Source organism: Kogia breviceps, chromosome 14 (assembly GCF_026419965.1).
Source record: "Kogia breviceps isolate mKogBre1 chromosome 14, mKogBre1 haplotype 1, whole genome shotgun sequence".
Taxonomy (NCBI): Eukaryota; Metazoa; Chordata; class Mammalia; order Artiodactyla; family Physeteridae; genus Kogia; species Kogia breviceps.
This window is the reverse complement of record NC_081323.1, coordinates 7526555-7552133: the sequence shown is the minus strand read 5'-3', so window position 1 is coordinate 7552133 and position 25579 is coordinate 7526555. Positions and strand designations below refer to the sequence as shown.

The window sequence follows — 25579 nt, the reverse complement described above, 5'->3', positions numbered from 1 at the left end:
TCTATATCTGGGTTCTCTTTTCTTTTTCATTGAGCTATGTATCATAGTCTCTTGATTACTGTAAATATATACTAATCTTTAATACTGGGTACAATGATTGCTTCCACTTATTCTTTTTCTAAAGCTTGTTTTAGATATTTTAGTGCCTTTCCATAAAATTTTAAATGAAGTTTGTCTGTGCTTACAGAAAACCCATGTTAGAATTTTGAAAATAATTATATTAAGCCTATAGATCAAATTGTGGGAGAACTGACATCTTTTCTATGTCAGGTCTTTCAGTTCATAAACATGGTCACTCCATTTATTTGAATTTTAAAAACTTCTTTCATCAGCATTTTGTAATGTTCAACCTCCATATCCTGTACATGTTTTGTTAAGTTTATATGTGATTATTTTGTTTTATTTGGATTAAATTTAAAGCCCTTTTGAATTAAATACTTGTGTGTAAACCAGTCATTTTTTGGCCTATAATCTGATAAAACAATCATCTAGTTTAAATTATTTTTTTCCCTACCCCACAATTATTAGACTAATCATTTGACATGATTAGTTTTCCTTGCGTTTTGGAAAGAAACTCAGGTTTTTGAGGGTTTATGAAAATGTAATCTGTGTAGTCTGTCACTGGTCTATTAGTTTGTTTGACTTAGTTATAATCTCAAGAAACACATATGCACATAGGAAAATAAGAATAAGAAAAAAACAAACTTAGCTGCGAAGTTCATTGAATGTAAATGCTTTTTCCTCCCCATTCTTATGTAATTCGTACATGAATTTCTTAAAAGCCTGTATCTCTAGGACTTGATCTGGTGTGATTTCATATTTGTGCTTTTGTGGAAACACTTGACTATAATCCAAGAACATACAGAAGCTCTCTGTAAATGATGTCAAAAGGAAAAGGGTGGGTTTTCTCAAGTTGGTAAAAAAATTAGTCAAATGGTTTTTGGGTGTGGGAGAAACTACAGGATATTGTTGACCAAGTAAGTTACTGCACAAGAAGTTGTGTTAACAAAGGATAGAGATCCACTTACCTCATTTACACTTTTGGGCAGATTTCTTTTTCTTTTTTTCTTGTCACTCATTTTTTAAAATTATAAATATCCTGCATATTCCTTGTAACAAATGTAAACAATTCTGAAGTATATGAAGTAAAATGAAAGAAAATAATCCTACCTTGGGCCCTAGTCCCTGTCTTCAGGAAACGAAAATACTAATAGACTGATGTACACCCCTTAAACTCTTTTCACTCGCTACACAAGTAGAAGCATATTCTCACACATATATAGATCACATTTTTAAAGCAAAAATAGAGTAATTCATTACATACTATGCATATTGTGTTTGAGACCATAAATACAGATTTCCCCAGGATGTTTTGATGATCCTGTAGTCTTTATATAACTTTTAGTAACAACTTCTTTCACATTCAAAATATTCTGGTTTATGAGATAAAATAAATGGTCACATTAATTACACCCTTTCTCTCATGCTTTGACTATAATTCTAAGTCAATAATTAGTGTCTGCACCTCATTAGTTTAACGGCTCCAGACTACTCTTTAATATTGATACACCACAATCTGTTTAAAAATACCCAAATTGATGGGCAAAAAGATTTTTAATTTTTTAATAATATAAATTACTAATATAAATTCTATTGTGGTGAAAAACTTGTGCATCTGTCTTCGCTCATGCTGATCTTTCTGGAAGGGAAAGTCTTAGATGTGAGATGGTCAGCTAATATCCTGTACCTTTAACATTTTTGTCGCTACTGTCAAGTTGTCTCCAGATAGATTATCCAAAATTCCACACCCACGGACAGCTTAGGAAAGTGCCTTTCACCCCATTCTCTCTGTAAATTTCAGATGCAGACTTTTCGGTGTAAGTGCACCTTGCTGTGTGTGTGGCTTTTTATTTTTAAGGAAGACACAATGAACAGATTATTTCAGTTATTTCATGTGTACAAATAAAGCTCCACTCTAGGGAAGACAGTCCAAATTTGTACCTCAGACAGGCGCTAGTCCAATTTAAGTGACCAAGGGCATATAGATATTTTTGGAAAGAATGAAACCATCTCTATGGGGGCTGGGATATAACTGTCTAGACTTTCTTAAGAAATCTTTTATAAAATGTTTGCTTGGGGCTTCCCTGGTGGCGCAGCGGTTGAGAGTCCGCCTGCCGATGCAGGGGACACGGGTTCGTGCCCGGGTCCGGGAAGATCCCACGTGCCGCGGAGCGGCTGGGCCCGTGAGCCATGGCCGCTGAGCCTGCGCGTTCGGAGCCTGTGCTCCGCAACGGGAGAGGCCACAACAGTGAGAGGCCCGCGTACCGCAAAAAAAAAAAAAAAAAAAAAGTTTGCTTAAACTGCTGTGTTCCAGGTCCTGAGGGGAGACTTGTGGATAGAAATGTTTTATGCTGAGAACTGGGGATGTCTCTCCTCATTTGTCCCTGCTTACTGGCACTGCATTAAAACCATTGGTACTTTTTTTAGGAAAGACACTCTGAAAAAGTTAAAGGTTTGGAACACATTATAACAAGTCTTGCAAAATTTTAATGGAAATGTTTATTAGAGCTTTTCAGAGTGCTCTGGAAATTTCAACAGATAATAATAATGTAATAACATTAATAATAATGTAATGGATTTTATTTTATTAATCCTGTACTTGAGAAAACATTACAGCCCCAGAAATGGATTGCTTTTACCTGACTTTTATTTTCAAAGGCAACCTACAAAAGTTAAAGGGATTTATGCCTCTTCATTTTCCGTAGGATAATGGCTTTATTTATTTATTTATTTTAGAATGAAATAATTTGAAGCTTCTGCGGAGCTTCACAATTTGCATATACAAAGTGGATTGCTCACTTAATTCATTCAGTCCCACAAGGGGAAAAATAATTAGGATACAGCCTACAAAAGCAAGGTGGAAAAATCGCCTTTTAGGTAGCCGGTCTCCGTTTCACTCTGTACACATAAATAAATCATTATCTGTAAATTATCATCAGCAGAAGAAGGGGAAGAATTGGAAATCAAATCCTTGTTTTCCTAAATGGCTTTTGACTTTGCAGCACACCAGAAGCATACTTAATATTCCCACACAATGCTGACAACTTGCATAACTCTGACCGGAATATACCAGTTCCTCAAGGGAATGTACTTTAACAAATCCGATTGTATTAATCTTCCCTTGAAACACCAGGAAAAATTTCAACAGTTTCTCTGTCTAGTTAGAAAATAATCCATTTAGAAAATTGAATTGCGTGGTTTGTAATTGTTTTCCAAGTTGTTAATGCAAAACTATATCAGTAGCAAACTAAACTTTTTTTTTTTTTTTTTTTTTTTTTTTTTTTGCGGTATGCGGGCCTCTCACTGTTGTGGCCTCTCCCGTTGCGGAGCACAGGCTCCAGACGCACAGGCTCAGCGGCCATGGCTCACGGGCTCAGTTGCTCCGCGGCATGTGGGATCTTCCCGGACCAGGGCACGAACCCGTGTCTCCTGCATCGGCAGGCGGATTCTCAACCACTGCGCCACCAGGGAAGCCCCGCAAACTAAACTTTTAAAGTATGGCCACTTCGTTAATCGCTGGCTGTTAAACATTTATTTCAATGAATATTATCATTTATGATGAATAAGACATCTGGAATATGGCTTTAAATAGCCAAACTGATTTGGCAGTCCTTCTTTGGAATTCCTAATTGGATGGCATACTTAAAGATTTATCAGAAATTTAGGAGAGTGTTGACTATTTCTTTTCTTTGAGGGAGTCATAGTACTTTGGATTTTTGATACTCAGAAAACTAGAAAACAAGAAATGCACGGTAATTAAGTAGTTCTTAAATCTCTCCCTGTTTTTCCATTCCTCCCGCTCTAACCTACGCTAAAGTCATAACTATTCCCTGGTTGCCTCCTGGCCTCTCTAGACTTCGTTTCTGCCCTCCGGTCATGACGTTCCCTTCCTTCCCCATGGTTCAGGCCACCCTGTATGGCAAAGCCAGCTGTTCACCGCTCAGCTCCAGAGGGCGCCATTCTCCTCAACTCTGTGTGCATAGAACTCTCTAGTAGCCTGGTTCATTCTCTGCTTTTACTGTAATGGGGTTTTCACCCACTGCACTGTTAGTTAACATTATGGCTGTGGGGCAGTCCTGTTCACTGTAGGATGTATAGCAGCATCTCTGGCCTCTACCCACTAGATACCAGTAGCACCTCCCAGTTTGGGCGACCAAAAATATCTCTGGACTTTGTGAAATCTTTTCCCCTGGGAAGGAGGGAGGTGCAAGATCTCCCCCAGACTGAGAACCACTGGCCTGTAGAATAATCTTTCTAATGCATAGATGTTACCTTCCATTTATTTGCTTTACACCTCTTAGTATATGTTCTGCAAACTTCATGAGTCACGCTGAACTCCTGACGGCCTCACACCGGGCCTTTCCGGACGTAGCCGCAGCCGACTGTTCCCGCCTCATGCTTTGTCTGTTGCCCACTTGCTGCCCTCGTCGCCGCTCTTCCCCAGGTTTCTACGTACCACCCTGCAGTTTCGAGATTGTGCATATGTAGGCTCTGTTTGGTCTGGAAATTCATCTTTCCTTCCTTTGCCTCGTAAACTCTCGCTCATCCTTCGCGACCCACCTAGGGAATAACAATGCCTAACTCAGGAATGATGGCCTCTCTGATTCTTTTCTGTATATTCATTTGGTGGCCGTGGGTGGTTTACTAAAGAGTTGTGGGACCGTCTGTGTTGGAATCCCAGCTCCGCCGTTTGCCTGCTGGGTGGACAAATGCACATTTGTAGACCTCGACACTCTTCTGTGTACAATGGGAATCGTATCATAGGGAGAAAGGAAGTGCAAAGTTCAATAACATAATCCATATGAGGGGCTGGGAACCCAAGATCTGGCACATAATTCAGAGTCTGCCTGCTTGGAGTCAAATCCTGCCTCTGTCACTGGTCAGGAATTGTCTAGCCCCTGGCAGGTGAACAGCATCACCGCGCCTCAGTCTCCTTGTCTTTACGGTGGAGATGGTGACTAGGAAGCGGGGCCTATCACTCAATGTGTGCTTATTGAGGGTCACTGGAGATCCAGCAGAGAACAAAGCAGGTGACTCCCTGCTTCGACTCCAGCATAAAGGAAAAGTATAATATATTGTGTGTCGGCGTGACTGATACATGCTAAGGAGGAAATGAAAGCAGGGAAAGGGGATAGGCATGTGGAATGAGAGTGTTGCAATTTTGTTTATTTTTTAAACTTTAAAAAAGAAATTTATTTATTTATTTTTGGTTGCATTGGGTCTCCGTTGCTGCGCGCGGGCTTCCTCTAGTTGTGGTGAGCGGGGGCTACTCTTTGTTGTGGTGCGCGGGCTTCTCATTGTCGTGGCTTCTCTTGCGGCGGAGCACGGGCTCTAGGTGCGCGGGCTTCAGTAGTTGTGGCACGTGGGCTCAGTAGCTGTGGCACACGGGCTTGGTTGCTCTGCAGCATGTGGGATCTTCCCGGACCAGGGCTCGAACCCGTGTCCCCTGCATTGGCAGGAAGATTCTTAGCCGCTGCGCCACCAGGGAAGCCCCTACAATTTTAAGTACAGTCATCAGGAGAAGATGTTGTATGAGTCGCTGAAGAAGGCAGGAGTGAGGCCTCTTTCTATAGAGGAAGAGTGTCTCCAGGCAAAGGAAGAGCAAGCCCGAGTGCTCTTGCTTGGCGGGACTGAAAAGACCACAGAAATGAGAGGGATTTCAGTTGGGCTTTTAAGATACGGAAAACAGTAAATTGTGCGCTGCCTTTGTTTCAGTAGAGTCGTGTCTTCAATATAATGACCTCTAGCGTCGCAGGAGGCTGTGTGTGCAGAGAAGTATTTGGAGGAACATTCTGAAAGTCCCAAAGAACTGTCCACTAGGTAAGTGGGAGCTAGGTGGAGACTTCAGTGTGCAGCTTTTTATTTCCTCCAGCTATTGGAGAGGGATCCATTTCTCTTAGAGGAGCACAGAGTGTGGGGGCGGAATACATGTGGTTGGGCTCTATCTTGAGAATAGTGAATCAAAGTTTGTTCAGACTGATTTTCGGGCAGTGCCATCCAAGGTAATCACACGCTAGAGCCAAAACAGCACACCACCAACAAGGTAGCCTTCTGTCATTTTCTGTATTGGCGCAGGAAAGGCGAGCTGGACCGCCTTCTCCATCTGCCTGGAGTCTCTGTTGAAGGAAGCATGCTTCAGTGCAAGGGGAAGATTGGGAGTCCCCCATAAGGTGGTCTGCAAATGCCACCAAAAGCTTTGAGAAACAAAGAATCACCAACAGCCCTTCTCAACAGGCTCTAGGAGTGTAGCCTAAACGGACCACCGGATTCACCTGTGCATGATTTTCTTCAGATTCGAAGTAACTACAGTTAGAACTTGCAGTTGTGATAACAGCAGGCTGGCTGTCCTTCTGGAACGCCTGTAAAGAGACTGATGATGGGGTCAAGTCACAAATGGCTTGGTTCCCTTCTTGAGTAAGCTACCCAGAGGTGTACACCAGCTCACCTACTGACAAATCTAAATTAAAAACTGAGGATAGGGCTTCCCTGGTGGCGCAGTGGTTGAGAGTCCGCCTGCCGATGCAGGAGACACGGGTTCGTGCCCTGGTCCGGGAAGATCCCACATGCCGCGGAGCAACTAAGCCCGTGAGCCATGGCCGCTAGGCCTGTGCGTCCGGAGCCTGTGCTCCACAACGGGAGAGGCCACAACAGTGAGAGGCCCGCATACCGCAAAAAAAAAAAAAAAAAAAAAAAAAAAAAAAAAAAAAAAAAACTGAGGATGAGGATGTCCAAATGCATGAAGGGTGTATGGTGGGCACCTCTATCAACTAAACATGCAGGAAATTCTACGTAAACTTGCTCACCTGATTAAATGCAGTAGTCCACATTTTTGAAATAAATGAGTAATCATAGTGATTCTAGTAATATTCATGACCTGTGTTTCCAGATTACTTTAATAAAAAGCAGTATGCAGGTGGGAACAGTAAAAACATCCTTGGTCAATATTTATCTTACTCTGGCACTCATAGATATATGGACTTAGGTTGACAGGCTAGTGGATTAAAAAGAATAGTATTTTGATGCAGATGAGTCTTCAGTGGATGCAAAGACAACCCTCTGAGAGGTGGTTGGGTAACAGCTTATTCACGTGGTGCCAGAGTATCACCGAGCATGGATGAATCTCATAGACGTGATATTGGGTGAAAGGATCCAAACGCAGAAAAATACATATGATATGATTCCATTTATATAAAGTTTTCTAAAAGGCATAACTAACCAGTGGTGATCGAGGTAACAGTAGTGGTTTTATCTATGGTCAGTACTGACCCAGGAAGTGGTGATATTAACTGAAATGTTTTGAATGTCAATCAAAACATTGGTGGCTGTCCAGGTGTGTACACGTGTCAAGATTCACTGGACTGTGGTCTTGAGATTTCTGTCTTGTACTGTATGTGCTTGATCCACAGGACCTGATATTTGGATTCCTTGCTTGTCCCAAGAAGAATTTCACTAGAGCAGTAGCTTGGGATGCAAACCATGGTGCCAGGTTTACCCACATAAAAAAGCAAGTGGTTTTTGAAAAGCTGAGTTTCTTCAGCATTTTAAGGTCTAAGTAGGAAAGATGAGTTTAGTTCAGAGTGTCTTCTTTTGAGTTGACAAGTACTTTATTTTTCCTTAGGAATTAAGATTTGCATTTCTTTTTTTTTCTCTCTCAAGATATGATTTACAACTTGCAGAAATAACTTTTAATTGTTTCCAAAACTGTTTGCAAGTTTAGTTTTATTCATGTGCTCATTTATTCAGCCAGTCACTTATTCATTCATTTACTTTTAGTATTTTTTAAGGAGCACACCCTATGGAGTGTACTGCTAGAAATAACATACATCTATAGAAGCCAGAAGTTCTAGCTTTGAGTGTGGCTCGACCCTTCCATTCTACCTGAGAAATCATAATTAAGTTACTTCTCTGATTCTCACTATTCATCCTTGTAATGGGTTTAATAATAGTACCAAGGACGTTATCTCATCCTGAGAATTTAGTATTACATTGTAGCCATTCAGCATTCTGTGGCTGATTGAAGTGAGTTGTGAAGTGATTGATGGAAGGCTTCCTTCCTGAGAAGTGGATTTATAACTGAGGAGTTAGGGTGGGATTCATTTCCCTCATGTAGTTAGACTAGTTCTACTTATATATCAATGGTGACACTGTAAGATTTTCTTTGAAAAAAATTTTTTCAACTATTAAATTAAAACTGATAACCAGTGTTCTAGTGGATTATTATGTATCTGAGTAGGAAGTCTGGTCTCCTTTGTACTAGAAGCAACATTGTTATACAGTGGGATTTGAGAGAAAAACTCTATGAAAATTCTTGGCCAAAAGGACATCAAACAGAGGGTGTATTAGCCAACTTCTGCTATGGCAACAGTTCCAAAATCTTAGTAGCTTATAGCAGCTCATCTTTATCTTCTGCCCTTGTCGCCTGAGGGATCTGGGTTGGCTGTAGGTGTATTGAGCATAGCTGGATTAATTTGACTCAGTTGCAGTCCATCTGTCCTGCATTCAGAGATCCAGGAAGAAGGAGGGGGGGGGATATTGTTATTGTAGTGGAGGGCTGAAGCTCAAGGAGAGTGGAACTGACTTACACACACATTTAAAGCATCTTCTTGAGCACATCAGCTCACATTCTGTTGGCCAAAGCAAGTTGCGTGACCAAGTCCAAGCTCAGTAAAGAGTCACGAGGGCCAGGAGGCGATGGATGATTTTGAACAAATAATTCAATCTAGACAGTGAAGGCTGCTGTGAGGTACAGAATTTGCCTTTGCTCTGATTGGAAATACTTCCAGATTCTAAAGAGAGAATCATTTTTGCCGAGTCTTATCTTTACTTAATCTTTCCATCCTCTGTGCTCATGAACATATGTTATGTATCAGGGAAGCTCTTATTTAGTGTTCATTATCTCTTACAGCAGAATTTTCAAGGAGCCACTGTCTTCCATGAATTTTGAATCAGTCCAAGGATTGGATTGGGCCCAGGATGTATTAATCAGATTAAGCCTAGAGCTAGCCTGGGCTTTTGAAAGTAAACACCCAATTTCTAGAGAAAATCAAGCATTTCAAAGGTCCTAATATTGACATTTTCAGTAAGCCATATAGATGTCTCTGGTCTTCTTTGGCAGATTTTAGCTCCATTTCAAGAGAAAAATCTCTAGAGACAGCATGCTTAAATATATCCTGGAAAAAGAAAAGGAAGGTTAGAGATTGAGAGGCCACAGAATAATTTGAAAGAGTAACCAGACAGGTAGCAGCCCAGAAAATAAACCGAAGTTATTTTGATTGTCTAACTTGGTCAGCTGTTCCCTTAGCATGAAGATTATATAAAAGGGTAGGTCAAAATATTTAAACTCTATGTATATACCATTTTTAATCACACAATTTGACTTCTTTTTGTTTTCTGCTTACTATCAAAACCCTCTGTTAGTAATGAAAATTTGTAACTGGATCTCATGTTAGACCTTTCCTGGGAACTGTTCTTTTGATCTTTAAATCATAATTCTCAGACATATTTCAGATTTTGGTCATGAGGCTTGAAATGCTTTGCTGTCTCTCATTTAGGACATGCAATCGTGAAATGGACAAAAAAGGCAAAAAGAAAACTAACGGTCCTATTCAGATGGGTGACCTCTGGGATATCAAGTGGGCACCAAATCTTTACCAAGTTTCTATTGAAATTTACCGTCACGCCTCTGCGAAGCAAATGAGCATTGTTCTGCGTGACTCTATGACCTTTAGGTCACTTGGTTGTCACCTGGACTTTTGACTCAGTAGAAAATGAAGTGAAAGTCAGTTTCGTAATAGTAGTATTAGATTAGGAGTGGTAGATTGATGGTGTTTTTCCTAATTTTTAGTCATCTGTCATTTATTTGTAACTGTGGTCACAGTTTCACCTCTACTCTTATTTACTTAATATTTTGCTTGAAATCATATCACTTCTTTGTTTAAAGAAATTCACTGTAAAAGAACATTTTCTTACTACCATCAACAGAAACGGGTATCGTTTGCCATGAACAGGAATGAACAGTTATAAAGAAGTACGAGGGAAAGAAAATAATATTTTTAAGGGTGAATAATATCCCGTTCTAGGTGTATACCACATTTTCTTTATTCATCTATCGATGGACATTTAGGTTGTTTCCATATCGTGGCTATTGTAGATAATACTTCAGTAAACACAGGAGTGTAAATATCCCTTTGAGGTCCTTTGAATTTCCTTTGAGTATACATTCAAAAGCAGGGTTGCTGGACCACACGGTAGTTTTATTTTTAATTTTTTGAGGAACCTCCATACTGTTTTCCATAGCAGCTGCATCATTTTTCATTCCCACTAACAACGCACAAAGCTTCTGTATCTTATCCTTAGTGAATAGAACAGTACTTGACACAGAGTAAATTTTACAAATAAATAAATGAATGAATGAGTAAATGAATAGTAAATAAACAATGAATTAAACATTTTGATGAATGAATGGATGCAAGGAAGATTCTTGAAGAGGGAAGGTTGTTCTCCTGCAATTGTGCTTAAGTGGTTCCCTCCTTGATGCTGTTACACCTTGAAGAAATTTTTACATTTTATCTGTGAATCTCTACACAAAGAGCATAACTCATGTAAAGTTTAGGGTGTGTCTGTTCTCCTGCACTGTGGAAGAAAGATAAAATCTAGAAAACTATAAATATAATTATAAAACCCAGGAGGGCGTTTTCCTTAAAAGTTTTGAACTTGGCAAGAAAGAACTTCTGGGTGATCTGAGGCATAAGGAAAAGACAATAAATGCATACTGAAGTTGAACTGAAGTTATTACACGCAAGTGGTCCCGAAAGCTCATCCTCTTTGAGACAGTGCTGAGGATCCCATAGAGTCATTTTTGATGGTCAGTTACACTGATGTCGCCCCCATTTAAGATACTGCTCATATTAAATGAGAACCTGAGACCTTATCAGAATCTCTCTTTACTTCCAAAGTTATTATTTAGGGGCCAATTATTTCTTTGGGAAAGGAATATTTAAAAAAATACGTCCTGCCTCGTTTTTCTCGTTTACAAAATGAATTGATGGAAATAAATGTCTCATAGAAGTTTTTGTGTGACTTATAAATATATCTGCAAATGTTAATTCTCATAATTGTCACTGTAGCATGTGTTTGGAGGAAGATTCTCTTATGAATTCGAGCAGATTGCAATTCTTTTGGACGTAAGGTGTGCACGCGACCATACGTGTGTGTGTGTGTGTGTGTGTGTGTGTGTGTGTACACGTGCTCACTGAGATGTAGCCCTGAGCTGGGGACAGAAACTGTTGCTTCAGAACCTGATGGTCCTTCCACCCATAAAACAGAACCCTACCCTCTCCTTTGCTCCTTGAACGTTCACCCTGGGCGGGGTGTGGGGTTCCTTATTATCTAAACCAGTTTCCAAAATGGATGATTGTGTTCGGACTCATGCAGCTCTCCCTGCACTTCCCTATGGCGAGCTGCGTCTGACCAGCAGAATAACAGTCGCCACACGCTAGATTCTTCTCGTATCACACTTTATTGGAGTACAGCTTGGTTAAGGAAAGATGGAAGGAAGACCCCGCAGCCTTAGCGGCAGCTGCCTATATAAGATTCGGGGTACTGTGCAAGTCTCTGACAGGTTCATATCGAAAGCATAGCTACACGTCGCCTTCGGACTGGTTACTGCTCTAAAACCTTGTTAGCATATCTCAACGCATGCGCACTGGCTACAGGATGGATGACTCAGCCTTTTCTATCCTGCTTTGCGGCAACGCTTTGCCGCGCCCCACATCTCCCCCTTATTTATTTACTATAGCACAGTGAAGTTTTGCCGGTACGCATGCTCACACCATGGTGTGTTCACGGTTCAACGGCAGTTTTTCACTGGCACATCTATGACACCCTCCTGCGTGCAATGCCAGCATAGGGCTGCAGGGTGCAAGGGCTGTCTATGGCACATCTACGACACCCTCCTGCGTGCAATGCCAGCATAGGGCTGCAGGGTGCTAGGGCTGTCGAGACCTAAAACAGAGCTCCCTATGGAGGTGCAGTGGCAGCAAGGCCTCTCCGTGCAAGGGCAGTCATCTGGGATTATTCAGGGCAGAGAGCCAGGCTGCAGGGGAATCACCTTCACCGATAGCCAAAAGCGCCTGAGTGAGCAGAACCTTATCTCGACGCGCTCGGATACGAATTCGACAGACCAACCAGAGACATAGCACAATCCCAAACAGGCAGCAGGCTGCAAACGTAGCTACTCCCACCCACTCTTTGAAAAAGGAGAAAGCAGAGGAGAGCCAAGAGGTAAAGTCCCCGAAAGTAACTGGCTCCAGTTTGGTAGCATTAAGCCGCAATATTTGAATCTTCCGTTTCAGTATCATCCGTTCCGCCTCTCGGGACCAATTTCCCGCTAGGAATCTTCCGATCACTCTGCTTTTATTGAGTGCATCTGGAACGAGAAAAGGTGTGACACACACATGGCCTACATGCTGCATGCAGCCCACTTGTATGAGGCCATATAAATCATCCATGGCCTCTTCCAATAGATTGATTCTTTCATTGGTAGCTAAAATGCCACTCACAATATGAGCATCAAATCGAGTCTGTTCTTCCAAAATCTGTGAAGTTTTTGTCACAATTTCATTGATTTCTCCTGCGGCCTTAACTTGGCTCGCCATTGCTACACCTGCGGTAACCGCTGCAGTGGCAGAAATGGCTATTGCTGTGACAATGGCGGCAGTAATGCCAAAATCTCTTTTAATACGAAGCAAATTTAAAATGGGGAAATTATTTGGATCTGCCCGAATCGGAATAGGTACGAAAGTAGGCACCCGCACCACGATGGCAGTGGTAACCTGAGTCCCATTCCAACACTCAGACAGCCAGCAGTGGCCAGACCTCGTGCAATTTGCACTGTTATTAGTAAGCAGCAGCACAAAGGGCGATTTCACACAAACCGCTGCTGCTGATCTGGTGTAATTATACACTGATTCATATGTTTTCATGATCTTAAGTTTATATCTGGTCCCATTGGAATGTTGCACCGTCCCAGAAACATTGTAATAGGTACCATTACTTTGCTGCAACATGGCCAAAGCAGAGATATCCATGCTGGCCCCCACTTCATTAATCAACAGCCAGGAGTAAAATGGCCACCCTTCAAAAACCCAGCGTTCATTAGTGATTTTATTCTTTCTACCCATGTAAGACTTCAAATCAGGGGAAAATCGAAAACCTGAGCTAATTTCATATTTCGCTAGGGTTCTATCTTGACATTGGGTGAAAATCGGGGGTGATGCCGTATCTGGCTCACAGTAGGGAGCAACAATGGTCCTATTAGCCAGTACACAAGAAGAGTTTTTCCTTACTGGAACTATGCCTGTATGCTCCAAGGCAAAGGTAGTGACATTTGCCTCGTCAGTGCCATTGATTCCCGTACCCTGACCTTGTTGGGCTCCAGAGGCAATCTGCTGTAACGCTTCCGTCAAAACCTTTAATGGAACTATACTATGCCTTAGTGGGCTTTCCCACGCCTGTAATATTCCTTTTTTCAAAATAATACAATCCTTGTCAGTATCGAAACTGAAACAAAGACTTCTGTTCAAAACTATATTACTAGCATTATAAGGCACCCAATCAAGCTTCAATGGCGTGGTGCATGCCGCATTCATATCACAGCTAGTGGAATACAGCATAGGGAGCACTCTACTCTGGGAATGCACCGGCATGGGAACTGGCCAGGTCCGGCTGATCCCCCAAAAGGTCAGGTTCTCTGCCGTGAGCAAGGGAAGAAACATTACGATCATCCATTGTTGCATCATCCGTGCGACACTCGGCATCCCTTTCGAGTTTCTCTTCCACGCTCCGTGTCAATCTTGACGGCACCCAAATCGGGTCCTGATCCTGTGGAGAGACACAAAGAGATCCCCTGGATCGAGCAATAACGCGATCCGGGCCTTTCCATTGGTTGGATAATACATCTTTCCACATCACTGTACTATATTCCTTATGAGTCAATGCCACATGACGCTCTGCAGCAGTTTTATCATCATCATGCACATTCAAAAAATTTATAGTAAATAAGGCAAGTGATAATCTCTGTTTGGGGGTGCAGTTCTCTGCTATTCCCCCTTTTTGTATAGTAAATAAGGCAAGTGATAATCTCTGTTTGGGGGTGCAGTTCTCTGCTATTCCCCCTTTTTGTTTAAATAATAGTTCTTTGAGTGTCCGATTGGCACGCTCTATAATCCCTTGGCCTTGTGGGTTATAGGGCAAGCCAGTAACATGCAGCACCTGCATTCGTTGACAAAAAAGAGCAAAACTTTTAGAACTATAGGCTGGGCCATTATCCGTCTTTATCTTGGTGGGCTTACCCCAGGCTGCCCAGGCCTCAAGGCAATGGGTAATAACATGGTGAACCCGTTCCCCAGAGAGGGGAGTTGCATGAAATACTCCCGAGCAAGTATCTATTGACACATGTACATATTGTAGTTTTCCAAACGAAGAGACATGAGTGACATCCATTTGCCATAACTCATTTGGAGCAACACCTCTGGGATTAACACCAACATGTTGGGCAGGCAAGAACTGAGCGCAGGCAGAGCAACTTTTCACAATGTGTCTAGCTGATTCCCTGGTAATATGAAATTTTTTTCTTAAGACCGTAGATGACACATGATATAGGTCATGAAATTCTTGAGCTTGCACTACGGGATCCAGCGCTACCAGAACACGTGTAGCCAGGTCAACCTGCTCATTTGCTTTTGCCATAGGGCCAGGCAACAAGGAATGTGCTCGAATATGAGTAATATAAAAGGGCTGCACACGCGACAATATCTGTGACCTTATCCCTGTCAATAGGGTCGCTACTGTACTAGATGATTTCACATAGGGTGTAATTTCCAAGATTTTTACTGCATTCACTACATATAATGAGTCAGAAATTAAATTAAAGGGCTCCTGAAAGCGTCTAAAAACTTCCAACACCACCTGACATTCTACAACCTGAGGAGTGCCGGGTCGATAGTTCATAACCACCGGCTGTTGTCCTTGGACCATATAAGCTCCTCTTCCTGATTTAGATCCATCTGTGTAAATGGTTAAGGCATCATCCAAGGGCTGTTGCACAGTAACTTTTGGAAAAATAACAGGTTGTTGAATCATGAACTCCAATAGCTCGCTTTTAGGCAAATGATTATCAATTACCCCGGAAAAGGTATAAATAAGAATAGCCCATTCAGAGGTAGTTGCAGTTAAAACCTCTATTTGATTTTTCGTATAGGGGATTACAAGTCTGTCTGGTGAGTTTGCAAAAGAGGAAACACATTGTTTAATACCTAATAGAGCTACCTCAGCAACCATGGATGGATAGTGCGACAGGGTTCTCATCCCCACAGATTTAGTGTGGATCCAAAGCAAGGGTCCATTTTGCCATAGAACACCAGTAGGAAACCCCAAGGTGGGGAGAACACACATCCAAATAGGCAGGGTAGGCTCACAGCGCAGCAATTGTGCCTTCATAAGGGCCTGTTCCACCTTATGGAGTGCTTTCCGAGCTGCAAGAGTCATGCGACGCGGGGAGTTAAGATCAGGATTGCCTTCTAATATTTCAAACAAAGGCTTCAATTCCAATCGAGTCAAACTTAAATATGGTCGAACCCAATTTATGTCTCCTAAAAGCCGCTGGAAATCATTCAAAGTGGTCAAGCTACTGGTCCGGATTTCAATTTTTTGGGGAGTAATTGTAGTCTCATCAATAGTGGTCCCTAAAAATTTTATGGCATCTCCCTTTTGAATCTTTTCTGGGGCAAGAAACAAACCTTTCGTTCTCAAATGTTCAGCTAATTCACCTAAAACGTTATCAAGTAAATCCATACTACGGGCCGCTAATAACACATCATCCATATAATGGATGATTCTTACCCCGGGAAATTTGTCTCGTACAGGTTGCAAAGCCGTGTCAACATACAGCTGGCACATAGTGGGACTGTTAGCCATACCTTGAGGAAGCACAACCCATTGATATCTCCGATCAGGCTTTTCATGATTAACAGAGGGTAGGGTAAAAGCAAATCTCTCTTTATCCTGCCTATTCAATGGAATGGAGAAAAAACAGTCCTTTATATCTACTGCTATAACTGGCCAGCCTCGCGGGATGGCTGTCAACATTGGCAACCCGCGTTGTATGGGACCCATGACCTGCATTTGTTGATTTATTGCTCGCAGATCATGAAGCAAACGCCATTTCCCTGACTTTTTCTTAATAACAAAAATGGGAGTATTCCAGGGTGAATGAGAGGGTTCTAAATGTCCCAACTGTAACTGTTCTTCCACTAGCTGTGATGCTGCCTCCAGTTTTTCCCTTGATAGAGGCCACTGAGGTACCCACACTGGTGTCGTGGTCATCCAAGTAATCGGAATCATTAACTCAGTGACCCCTGGGAAAAACCCAACCCTCGATGATGAGGATTCCCATGGGCTTCTATAGGGGCAGTAATCCCCTGTAACCTTTTTCCTAACCCTCTATCTGGTATGAACCCTGACTTCAACATAATTTGTTGAGAAACCTCTGAATAATCATTAGTAAGCCTAAGTTTCAATTGACTCTGTACATCTCTTCCCCATAAGTTAAGCGGTAAACCCTCAACCACAAAGGGACGAAACTTCCCTCTCTGATCTCCTGAGATCCAGGTCAATTCTTTGGAACTAATGTGAGGGGCCTGTGCATACCCTAGCCCCTGCAACGTCTGGGAAGATCGTTGCAAAGGCCACGACTTTGGCCAAAACTTGAGGGTGATGATGCTACGGTCTGCCCCAGTATCCACTAATCCGGGAAATATCTTCCCTTCAATCTTCAAATCCAACATTGGACGATCGTCAAGAGACAATGACAAAAGGGCAAAATCAACTCCTGTAGATCCAAAACCGTTAGCTCCCCGCTCCTTAGGGCATGCAGGATAATTCTCATGGAGAGATGATAAAACTAACAACTGAGCAATCCGATCCCCAGGATTTATAATACTTACCCCCCTAGGGGATTGACACATCACTTTAATGAGTCCAGTATAATCGGGGTCAATTATTCCAGGTTAGACTATAAGTCCTTTCAAAATAGAAGAGGAACGGCCAATCACCAACCCAACTGCTCCCTTTGGCAGTGGTCCACTCATGTCTGTACTTACAGGTTGTATACCCATAGATGCTGTTAATACCACTCTGGAGGTGGCACGGAGGTCCAGCCCTGCGGAGCCTGTCGTGGCTCGCCTTGGGGCCGGGGTGGCTGGAAAGTCACATTCTCGTGGGCCCCAAAAACTTTCGGGCCCTGGGACCATGGGCCCGTTCTCCCGTTTTTTGACTCGGAAGCATAGGTGGATCTAGGGTTAACTGCAGATGCAACAGGCTGAATAACTTGTCCAGTTATATCTTTAATAGATCTACATTCGTTGGCCCAATGCTTTCCTTTTTTGCATCGGGGACAAGTCCCTGGCATTTTCTGGGGCGAAGACGTTTTAGGCCTCGCACCTAAATTTCTACATTGCCTTTTAATGTGCCCAGACTGTCCACATTGGAAACAAACCCCTGATTTCACGGTACTAGTTGTATTTCGGGCAGCGGCCAGAACTGCCGCAGCAAGACCAGTGTTAGACAATGGCCCGCCTATTTCTCTGCACATTTTCATCCAGACATCTAAAGGCTTTCCTTTTACTGGTGTGATTGCTCTACGACATTCCTTCGTGCATTGCTCATAAATCAATTGCTTCACTAATGGCATAGCATCTTCTACACTACCAAAAATCCTACCAGCAGCTTCCATCATTCTGGCTACAAAGTCAGAAAATGCTTCTGTACTGCCCTGTATGATCTTAGTCAGGTTTCCTGAAACTTCTCCTTTATTTGGGAGGGCACGCCAGGCCTGCATACCAATTTGGTTTATTTGGCCATAGACCTCCACAGGAAACACTGTTTGGTTATTCAACCATTGACCTTGCCCTAATAACATATCAACATTCCAAGCAGGCTGCCCATGAGCGGCATTCTCCCGTGCCTGACCATATGCCAAGTCAGTTAAAATAGATTTCCAGTCCAGATACTGGCCCATCGATAAGCAAGCACGCGCAATGTCCTGCCAATCTGTGGGCGTCAATGCATTTCGGGTAAGGCGTTGCAATAACATCAGAGTATAATTAGCAGTGACTCCATATCCTCTGGCAGCCTCTGCAAGATCCTTGATTATTTTATGATCTATCATCTCATAATATCTCTGACGAGTGGCTGGATCCTCAAATGCGGGAAAGGCTATGGGCACCTGAGACCATGCCTCCCGAGGGATAAAAGTACATTTTAATGGTCCTTGAGGTACACAGGGGGCATTAGCGGCTGAAGCAGGGGTCTGTACAAGCGCGGAAGCTCGTGCTGCAGCGGGGGCATATAATGGCGGACGAGCACACGGGGAACTCCCATACTGTCCCCGTTCATACTCTGCAGCCGCCTCTTCTAAAGCTGCCTCTTCTTTGGGACTCAATTCTTCCTGAGATAAATGTAAAGCTTTAAACTCATCTAACAGCGGATACAATCTTGGCGCCGGCCCTTGTTTTTCTGCTTGTTTTTCTTCTCTTCTTCTTGGATTTTTAGGCCTATTTACAGTAGTCCCTACATTTTCGCCTTCTGACGCACTATCTTGACACATACTAAGAGCCTTGCGTCCCCTTTGAATTATATCCTCACATCCTCCCCCCTTGAGACACGAGTGTATCAACCTCCACAAAGGGAGGGTGCCCCGAGAAAGCTCTCCCAGCTTACTGTGCTCAGTTAGATCTCTTCCGAGTTTTTCCCATGATGGAACAGTCAAGCTGCCAGACACTGCAAACCAGGGTGCAGCGCCATCAATATCTTGTAATAACTTGCTTATGGCTTTCTGTGACAGCTTAAGTCCCCGATCTCTCAATAAGGCTTGAATGGGTTCATGAAACTCAATGGCAGTTTCGGCAGATGAGCTATTCCCCATACTGCCGATTCCTACTGAAAGCAGCTGGAGAACACTCGAACTGTTTACCGACCAGGGGTGCGCACTCGGCCACGCCGACAACACACAAAGGAAGAACGCGAGGACAACAAAAGGAACAAAAGTGAAAGCGAAAATTTTACCTGACTGGACTACTCACCGACGGTTCACTCCGACGGTTCACTCCGTGTGTCGAGTTCTGAATCGGTCCTCCATGCGAGGTGCAACGATTCCCGGGTTTCGGCACCACTTATGGCGAGCTGCGTCTGACCAGCAGAATAACAGTCGCCACACGCTAGATTCTTCTCGTATCACACTTTATTGGAGTACAGCTTGGTTAAGGAAAGATGGAAGGAAGACCCCGCAGCCTTAGCGGCAGCTGCCTATATAAGATTCGGGGTACTGTGCAAGTCTCTGACAGGTTCATATCGAAAGCATAGCTACACGTCGCCTTCGGACTGGTTACTGCTCTAAAACCTTGTTAGCATATCTCAACGCATGCGCACTGGCTACAGGATGGATGACTCAGCCTTTTCTATCCTGCTTTGCGGCAACGCTTTGCCGCGCCCCACACTTCCCGACCCTTTCAGGTGACTTATTCCTTCCTCTTTGCCCTTGGTGGATGTCTAATGAAATGACATATTTCAAGGTCATTGCTGAGTCTGAGGCTAGGGTGGACTACTCTTATATAATATCTCAGTAGAGGGTTAGAATAAAACCTACCCCCATGAAAAGGAAGAGGTCCTCCAATAGGAGATGACTTTCAGAGTTAAAGATTCTCTCTGTTGAACTTTTGCAGAGTTAGTCATTATTAGTGCTTCAGATGGTGAAGAGCGGAAGCTTTGGTGTCAGTTTGCCTCATTTGCAACTCGTTTGTGCCGTCTTTTAGTTGTGGACTTGGGCACATGAGTTTAACCTTTCTCATCCCTAGTTTCTTCATCTGGAAAATACTGATAATAATATCAGTCATAGGATTTTTATGAAGATCAAATGAGATGTTCTCTATAAAAATATTAAGCAGAGTGTGCATCAATGTAGGGTGTAGGCTCAATAAATGTTGACTCTCAAATGATTGTTTTTCATTGATTCAGCTCGTCAGTAAGTCACTGATAGGTGACTCGTGTCTAGCTGGGAGCTGGAGAGCTAAATGGATTAATTACAACAACAGATAATAGAATACAGCTTCATGCAGCAGACATGGGAACAGAAAGAGGGAACAATGAATTCACACTGAGGTCAGGGCAACTTTTCCAGAGGAAGTGAACCTTGAAGGAAAAGTGAAATTTCCCTGGAGAAAAGAGACAGGAGAGAGAGGCATTCATCCCGGAGAAGCGCCATACACGTAAATTTGTGGGTGAGTTTGGTCTTTTGTTCAAGTCCACCTACATTCATTGAATTCTCGCTATGTGACAGGCTCTGGGTTAGATTCAGGGGGCAAAGTGGTGAGCAAAAAATATACCGTTTCTGCCCTATGGAACTTTTATTCTAAGACAGGCGCAAAACCATAACCCGTGTAGCCATCTGAGGGCTTGTGAGGGCAAAGATGTCATTGGATCGTAGAGCCTTGAGACGTTGATTTGATGGGGGCTGGGGGGTTGTCCAGTGGGGCTCTGCAGGTAAATGAGATTTAAACTAAGACCAGCAGGGCGAGTGGGAGTGAAGTAAGGAGACCATGGGGAAAGCTCTGTGCCGGGAGAATCATGGTGCCTCCTGGGAACTGAATAAAGGCCAGTGTGTCTGGGACATAGGATGCTCGGGAAGGTGTCAGAGAGGAGCCTTGTGGGAGCTATAAGGAGGACCACAGGGGGCTTTCATAATCATCCTAAGGCTTTGGGCTTTTGTTGCAAGTGCAAAAGGGAAGTCATTGAAATGTTCTGTTTTATGCCTAGAAACGCTGGAGTCAGAACTGCGTTTTAAAAAGCTCATCTGTGCCCCCTAACCCTCACTTGTCCGAGTGCCTCTGTTCATGTTAAGGCTCCTTTTTCCTTTTTCACCAAAATATCTTTGCTTCCGCCAAAGCTACTTCCTTCCCAAAGCTGACTAGGGTTTTAAAAAGAAAAGATCATCTGGATGCTGTGTTTACAGTGAATGAATGGGGTTAGGATAGAAGTGGAGAGACCAGTAAGCAGTTATGGCAAGATGATAGAGGCTTATATTGTGGTATTAGCACAGAAATAAGCAAAAAATAAACAGTTGCATCTGGTAAATGCTGAGAGACTTGGTGCAGTTGGGGAATGAGATAGGTAGTGTTTGGCCACTGAAGAGTTTGCAGCTTTTGGGAAACAGTGTTATCTGTTTGGGTTGCTACAACAAAAATACTATAAACTGGGTAGCTGATAAACAACAGACATGTATTTCTCACGGTTCTGGAGGCTGGGAAGTCCAAGGTCAAGTCACAGGCGGATGCAGTGTCTGGTGAGAACTCACTTTCTGGTTTCTAGATGGCTACTTCTTGCTGTGTCCTCACATGGCAGAAGGGACAGGGGAGCTCTCTGGGGCCTCTTTTCTAAGATCACTAATCCCATTCTCAAGGGCTCCACCCTCATGACCTAATCACCCCAAAGGCTCCACCTCTTAATACCATCCCCTTAGAGGTAGGCTTTCAACCTATGAATTTGGGAGGGCCACAAACATTTGGTCCATAGCAACCGTTGTGATATTTCATGCTAAGAAATTTGCACTATCCTATAAAGAGAGCCAGTGGAGGTTAAGAAGCAGGGAACTGAAATCATCAGGTTAGGGTGTGCATGGAGACTATTTGCTTCTCTCCTCACCTACTTCCTGAGCCAGGCATTTATTGAATTTAGAGTAATAGATGGGAGAAATGGCATGACATTACTGGTGGCAGACACATTCTTTTGTATAACACAGAAGAGATAGACTAAGTCAGTGTGAAAGGGTTATTTATCTTGTAAATACTCTGCCCCAAGCCACCTAAACCTTCTCTCGGGCAGGACTCAGTGATCACAGCCCTGGAGTGCAGTAGGGCATCTGGATGTAACTAAATGGAGACACAATGAGCCAATAGCCCTTGTGGGAGGGAAATGGTTCATATACAAGAGTTAAAGGGAGAGAGGGAGGTGAGGAGAATGGCTAGTGGGGAAAGCTTTCCCCTGCTGTTAGGAAGAAGGTGATTACCATGCAGTATTTTCAGACCCTAAGACAGTGGCCCCGTAACCGTGGAGAAGCGAGGAGTAAGTCAGAGAGACTGGAGTAACACCTCACCTACCAGCTCTCTGTGTTGGAATATATGACTTCAACCCTGAGTAGAGGCACATCTTTGAGAATCCTAAGACTCTACCTCTGATGATCAAAGGGTGAGATCATCTAGCTATGAACCAGACCACCATTGCCTTCTCTTCCTCTGGATCAATGTGTTTAAGATGCTTGCGTTGGGAGTACTCTGAAGAGACGGGGTATTTGCAAGTCTGTCCACATTGATGGAGATAAACATGATGACAGTGGAGGAGGCAGAGTCTTTGACAGGGGCGGATAAAAAACTAAAAAAATAAAACAAGCGTCTACGTCTACGAAGCTTTGAGCCTGTGCCTCTTAATAGGCTTCAAAAGAAACGAATCTAAAAAGGGGAAAAAGAAATGCTAAAAACCTTGGGCTTCCCTGGTGGCGCACTGGTTGAGAATCCGTCTGCCGATGCAGGGGACGCGGGTTCGTGCCCCGGTCCGGGAGGATCCCACGTGCCGCGGAGCGGATAAGCCCGTGAGCCGTGGCCGCTGAGCCTGTGCGTCCGGAGCCTGTGCTCCGCAAAGGGAGAGGCCACAATGGTGAGAGGCCCGCGTATCACACACACACACACACACAAAATGCTAAAAAGGGGAGGTAATTTGTTAACCGTCCTTACTAGGCATTGCGGATGGCACTGAAATAATTCATTGCTTTTGAATACACACTCTTCTGTCGGGCTGTGTTCGCCTGGGATGGGCCTTCTGCCTTCTGTGCCCGCACGCAGTTTGAAGGTGTTGATGGGAAGCTTTCTTTCCGGAGCCTCCTCATATTCACCATTGTTCATTTTTCAGGTTACAGAACTCAACAACGTGAAGAACGTAGCTCGGTTGCCAAAAAGCACCAAGAAACATGCCGTAGTGATTTATTTCAGTGATGATACGTCCAAGACCTTTGCCTGTGAATCAGGTTTGTCGGAGGCAGGGAGGGCTTTGGCTTTTTGTGTTTCAGCGGGCGCTGGGCATACACTTTAACCTCTGGACATTTCCGCAGATCTTGAGGCTGATGAATGGTGCAAAGTTCTCCAGATGGAGTGTGTAGGGACACGAATCAACGACATCAGCCTTGGAGAGCCTGACTTACTGGCTACGGGGGTTGAGAGAGAACAGAGTGGTATGTAAAAAGAATTCTCTCCTTTGCTCTTTTCTAAAACTGTTTTTTGTCCCCATATAATGAAACACGAGACATCTTCATGATGTAAAATTTTTGAAGGTATAAAGATGTATAAAGAAAGAAGTATAAATAGCCTTTTATTTCACCTAAAACCTGAGCAGACATTTCAGTGTGCTTCTTTTCTTAACATGTTTTCAACGTATGTTAGGAATGTATCTACATTAATAATATCAGATAGAAGTTATGGGGAACCTGCTGTGTGTGTGTCAGTTTTGTGCAGGAGATGCATTAGACCGTCTGATTTTCCCGGCAGCCCTATAAGTACTATTGCTTCTCCATTTTACAGATGAGGAAACTGAAGCTGAAAAGAGCTAAAGCTCTTGCTCCAATTCCAATCACTACTGTTTGATTCCAGACTATGCTCTTGAGCCTGTATTTATAGTGTGCAGATTTTACAATGCAGTGGGTTTTTGTCTTGCTGTTTTTCACTTAAAATTTTTATTGAACACTTTCCAGTGTTTTTAATAGAATCCAGACTTCATGAATGTTTCATCAAGTTTAAACCCACCTAAATCTGTGATATATTTTTTTAACTCTAACAATTGAGCCAGCTCTTTAATAAAGCTCAACACTCAACCTGGGAATACGTCATTATAAATAACAATGACCGAAATATTGATGAACACTTCAACAGAATCAGTGTTGGTTTGCAGTATGAGCTTGGAGGTGAGGAATCATTTCTCTGGCTCCAAATAACTGGGCCTTGTGAGGGGATAGATGGGATCCCGTAGTAGTTCTGCCCTTAGCCTATTGACTTGACCTATGAAGATATATCACAACCGAAGAGGCTGTGGGTCACCTGGCTTGATTACAGACGTGGCAGAGGTGGAATTGTACTGACCCTTTCCACGGATTCACACTCCAGTTGTTAGTAAAAAATGCCCTTTCTCCCAATTGGGACTATGTCTTCATGACACATTTACAGTCGGCGACTGTTTTGGATGCGTCGTATCTGCCAGAATCCGTCTCCAGGGAAGTGTTATTGACAAAGCCTTAGAAGTGCCAGCTAATTCGGAGGAGCCTCTCTGCAGACTGGGAAACTGAGCGGCAGAGAGCCTAATTAAGTCCTTTACCGGGGCCGTAGAGCCGAGCCCCCGGCTCCTCGCTCCATAGTTCACTAACTCAGGGTGCTCTTGGGCTTTGCCTCGCCGACAAATGCACATGAAGCCAGACATAAAGAGGAAAGCGTGACACGTTTCGATTAGTTTTTAGAGGGCTCAGATCAGCACTCATTTTTCACATTTTATATTTGCAAAATATACTATGTTCGGATAGTGCTTCAAACTGAATTCAGGAATTGCCTGTGCCTACGAGTTACCTTTCTGGTACCAATTTTCTGTGCCTCAGTTTCCTCTTCTGTCAAACAGGAATAAGAACACCTCTGGTATATAACTCCTAGGGATTATAATGAAACTCAGCTCCGTCTTTTAAGGCACTTTACAAGATTAATTGTATGACTTCAAGTGATTGTAACTAAAGGAGTCACTGTTACCACTTTGGCTGCTTTTCTTGGCTGAGGTAGTTATATGGAAGAGCTTCCGAGCAAAGAAATTGGTAATGGTCTCTCTTGCTTTCTGCTTGATGATGACAGTCTTTCTTACTTGTTTCGGAACTCTCCAGGGAGAAATTTGCTCCACTAGAATATACTTTTAAAATAATAGTTATTAGAAAGCAGTAAATATTTGGTTACTGGGAGTTGGAAGTAACTTAGAAAACCTGAAGAATAGATGCTTGAATGCATTTATGAACACAGTCTTGACACTCCTATTTACTAAACTAAAGTCTGTGGAAATTCTAATGCCTTCCTTATTATAAAACAATTAATTTAGAATACCAGTGATATTATTAGTGACACACTATTTTCTCAGATGTAGGCAATCTACCATAACAATGGATAGATAAAAGTGTGTTTGCTATAGTAATGATATTTTTGTTCATGTTTCACTTAAAATTTTGACTCTAATAGCTTCCTAAATTAATGAATTTTCTAGAAATGTAATAGAAATACCATGACTGTATCTGTGGGGATGAAAATTCAGTTGCAATAATAAGCCAAGTAGTTTATTCAGAGTAATCTTGGTTAAATGTTAACAGTCATCCAAATAAGCAAATGAATATTTCTTTCCG

At 42.9% G+C, this 25579-nt stretch overlaps 1 protein-coding gene across 2 annotated transcripts in view; it reads left to right on the top strand.

The window, feature by feature from the left end:
* DOK5 (docking protein 5) overlaps positions 1 to 25579 on the top strand; it is a 154132-nt gene that overhangs the window by 84181 nt on the left and 44372 nt on the right. For both annotated transcript variants that reach the window (XM_059038964.2, XM_067013775.1), the window contains exons 3-4: positions 23074 to 23188; positions 23273 to 23392. In XM_059038964.2, the coding sequence (XP_058894947.1) occupies positions 23074 to 23188; positions 23273 to 23392 (235 nt within the window). The remainder of the gene's footprint in view (positions 1 to 23073; positions 23189 to 23272; positions 23393 to 25579) is intronic.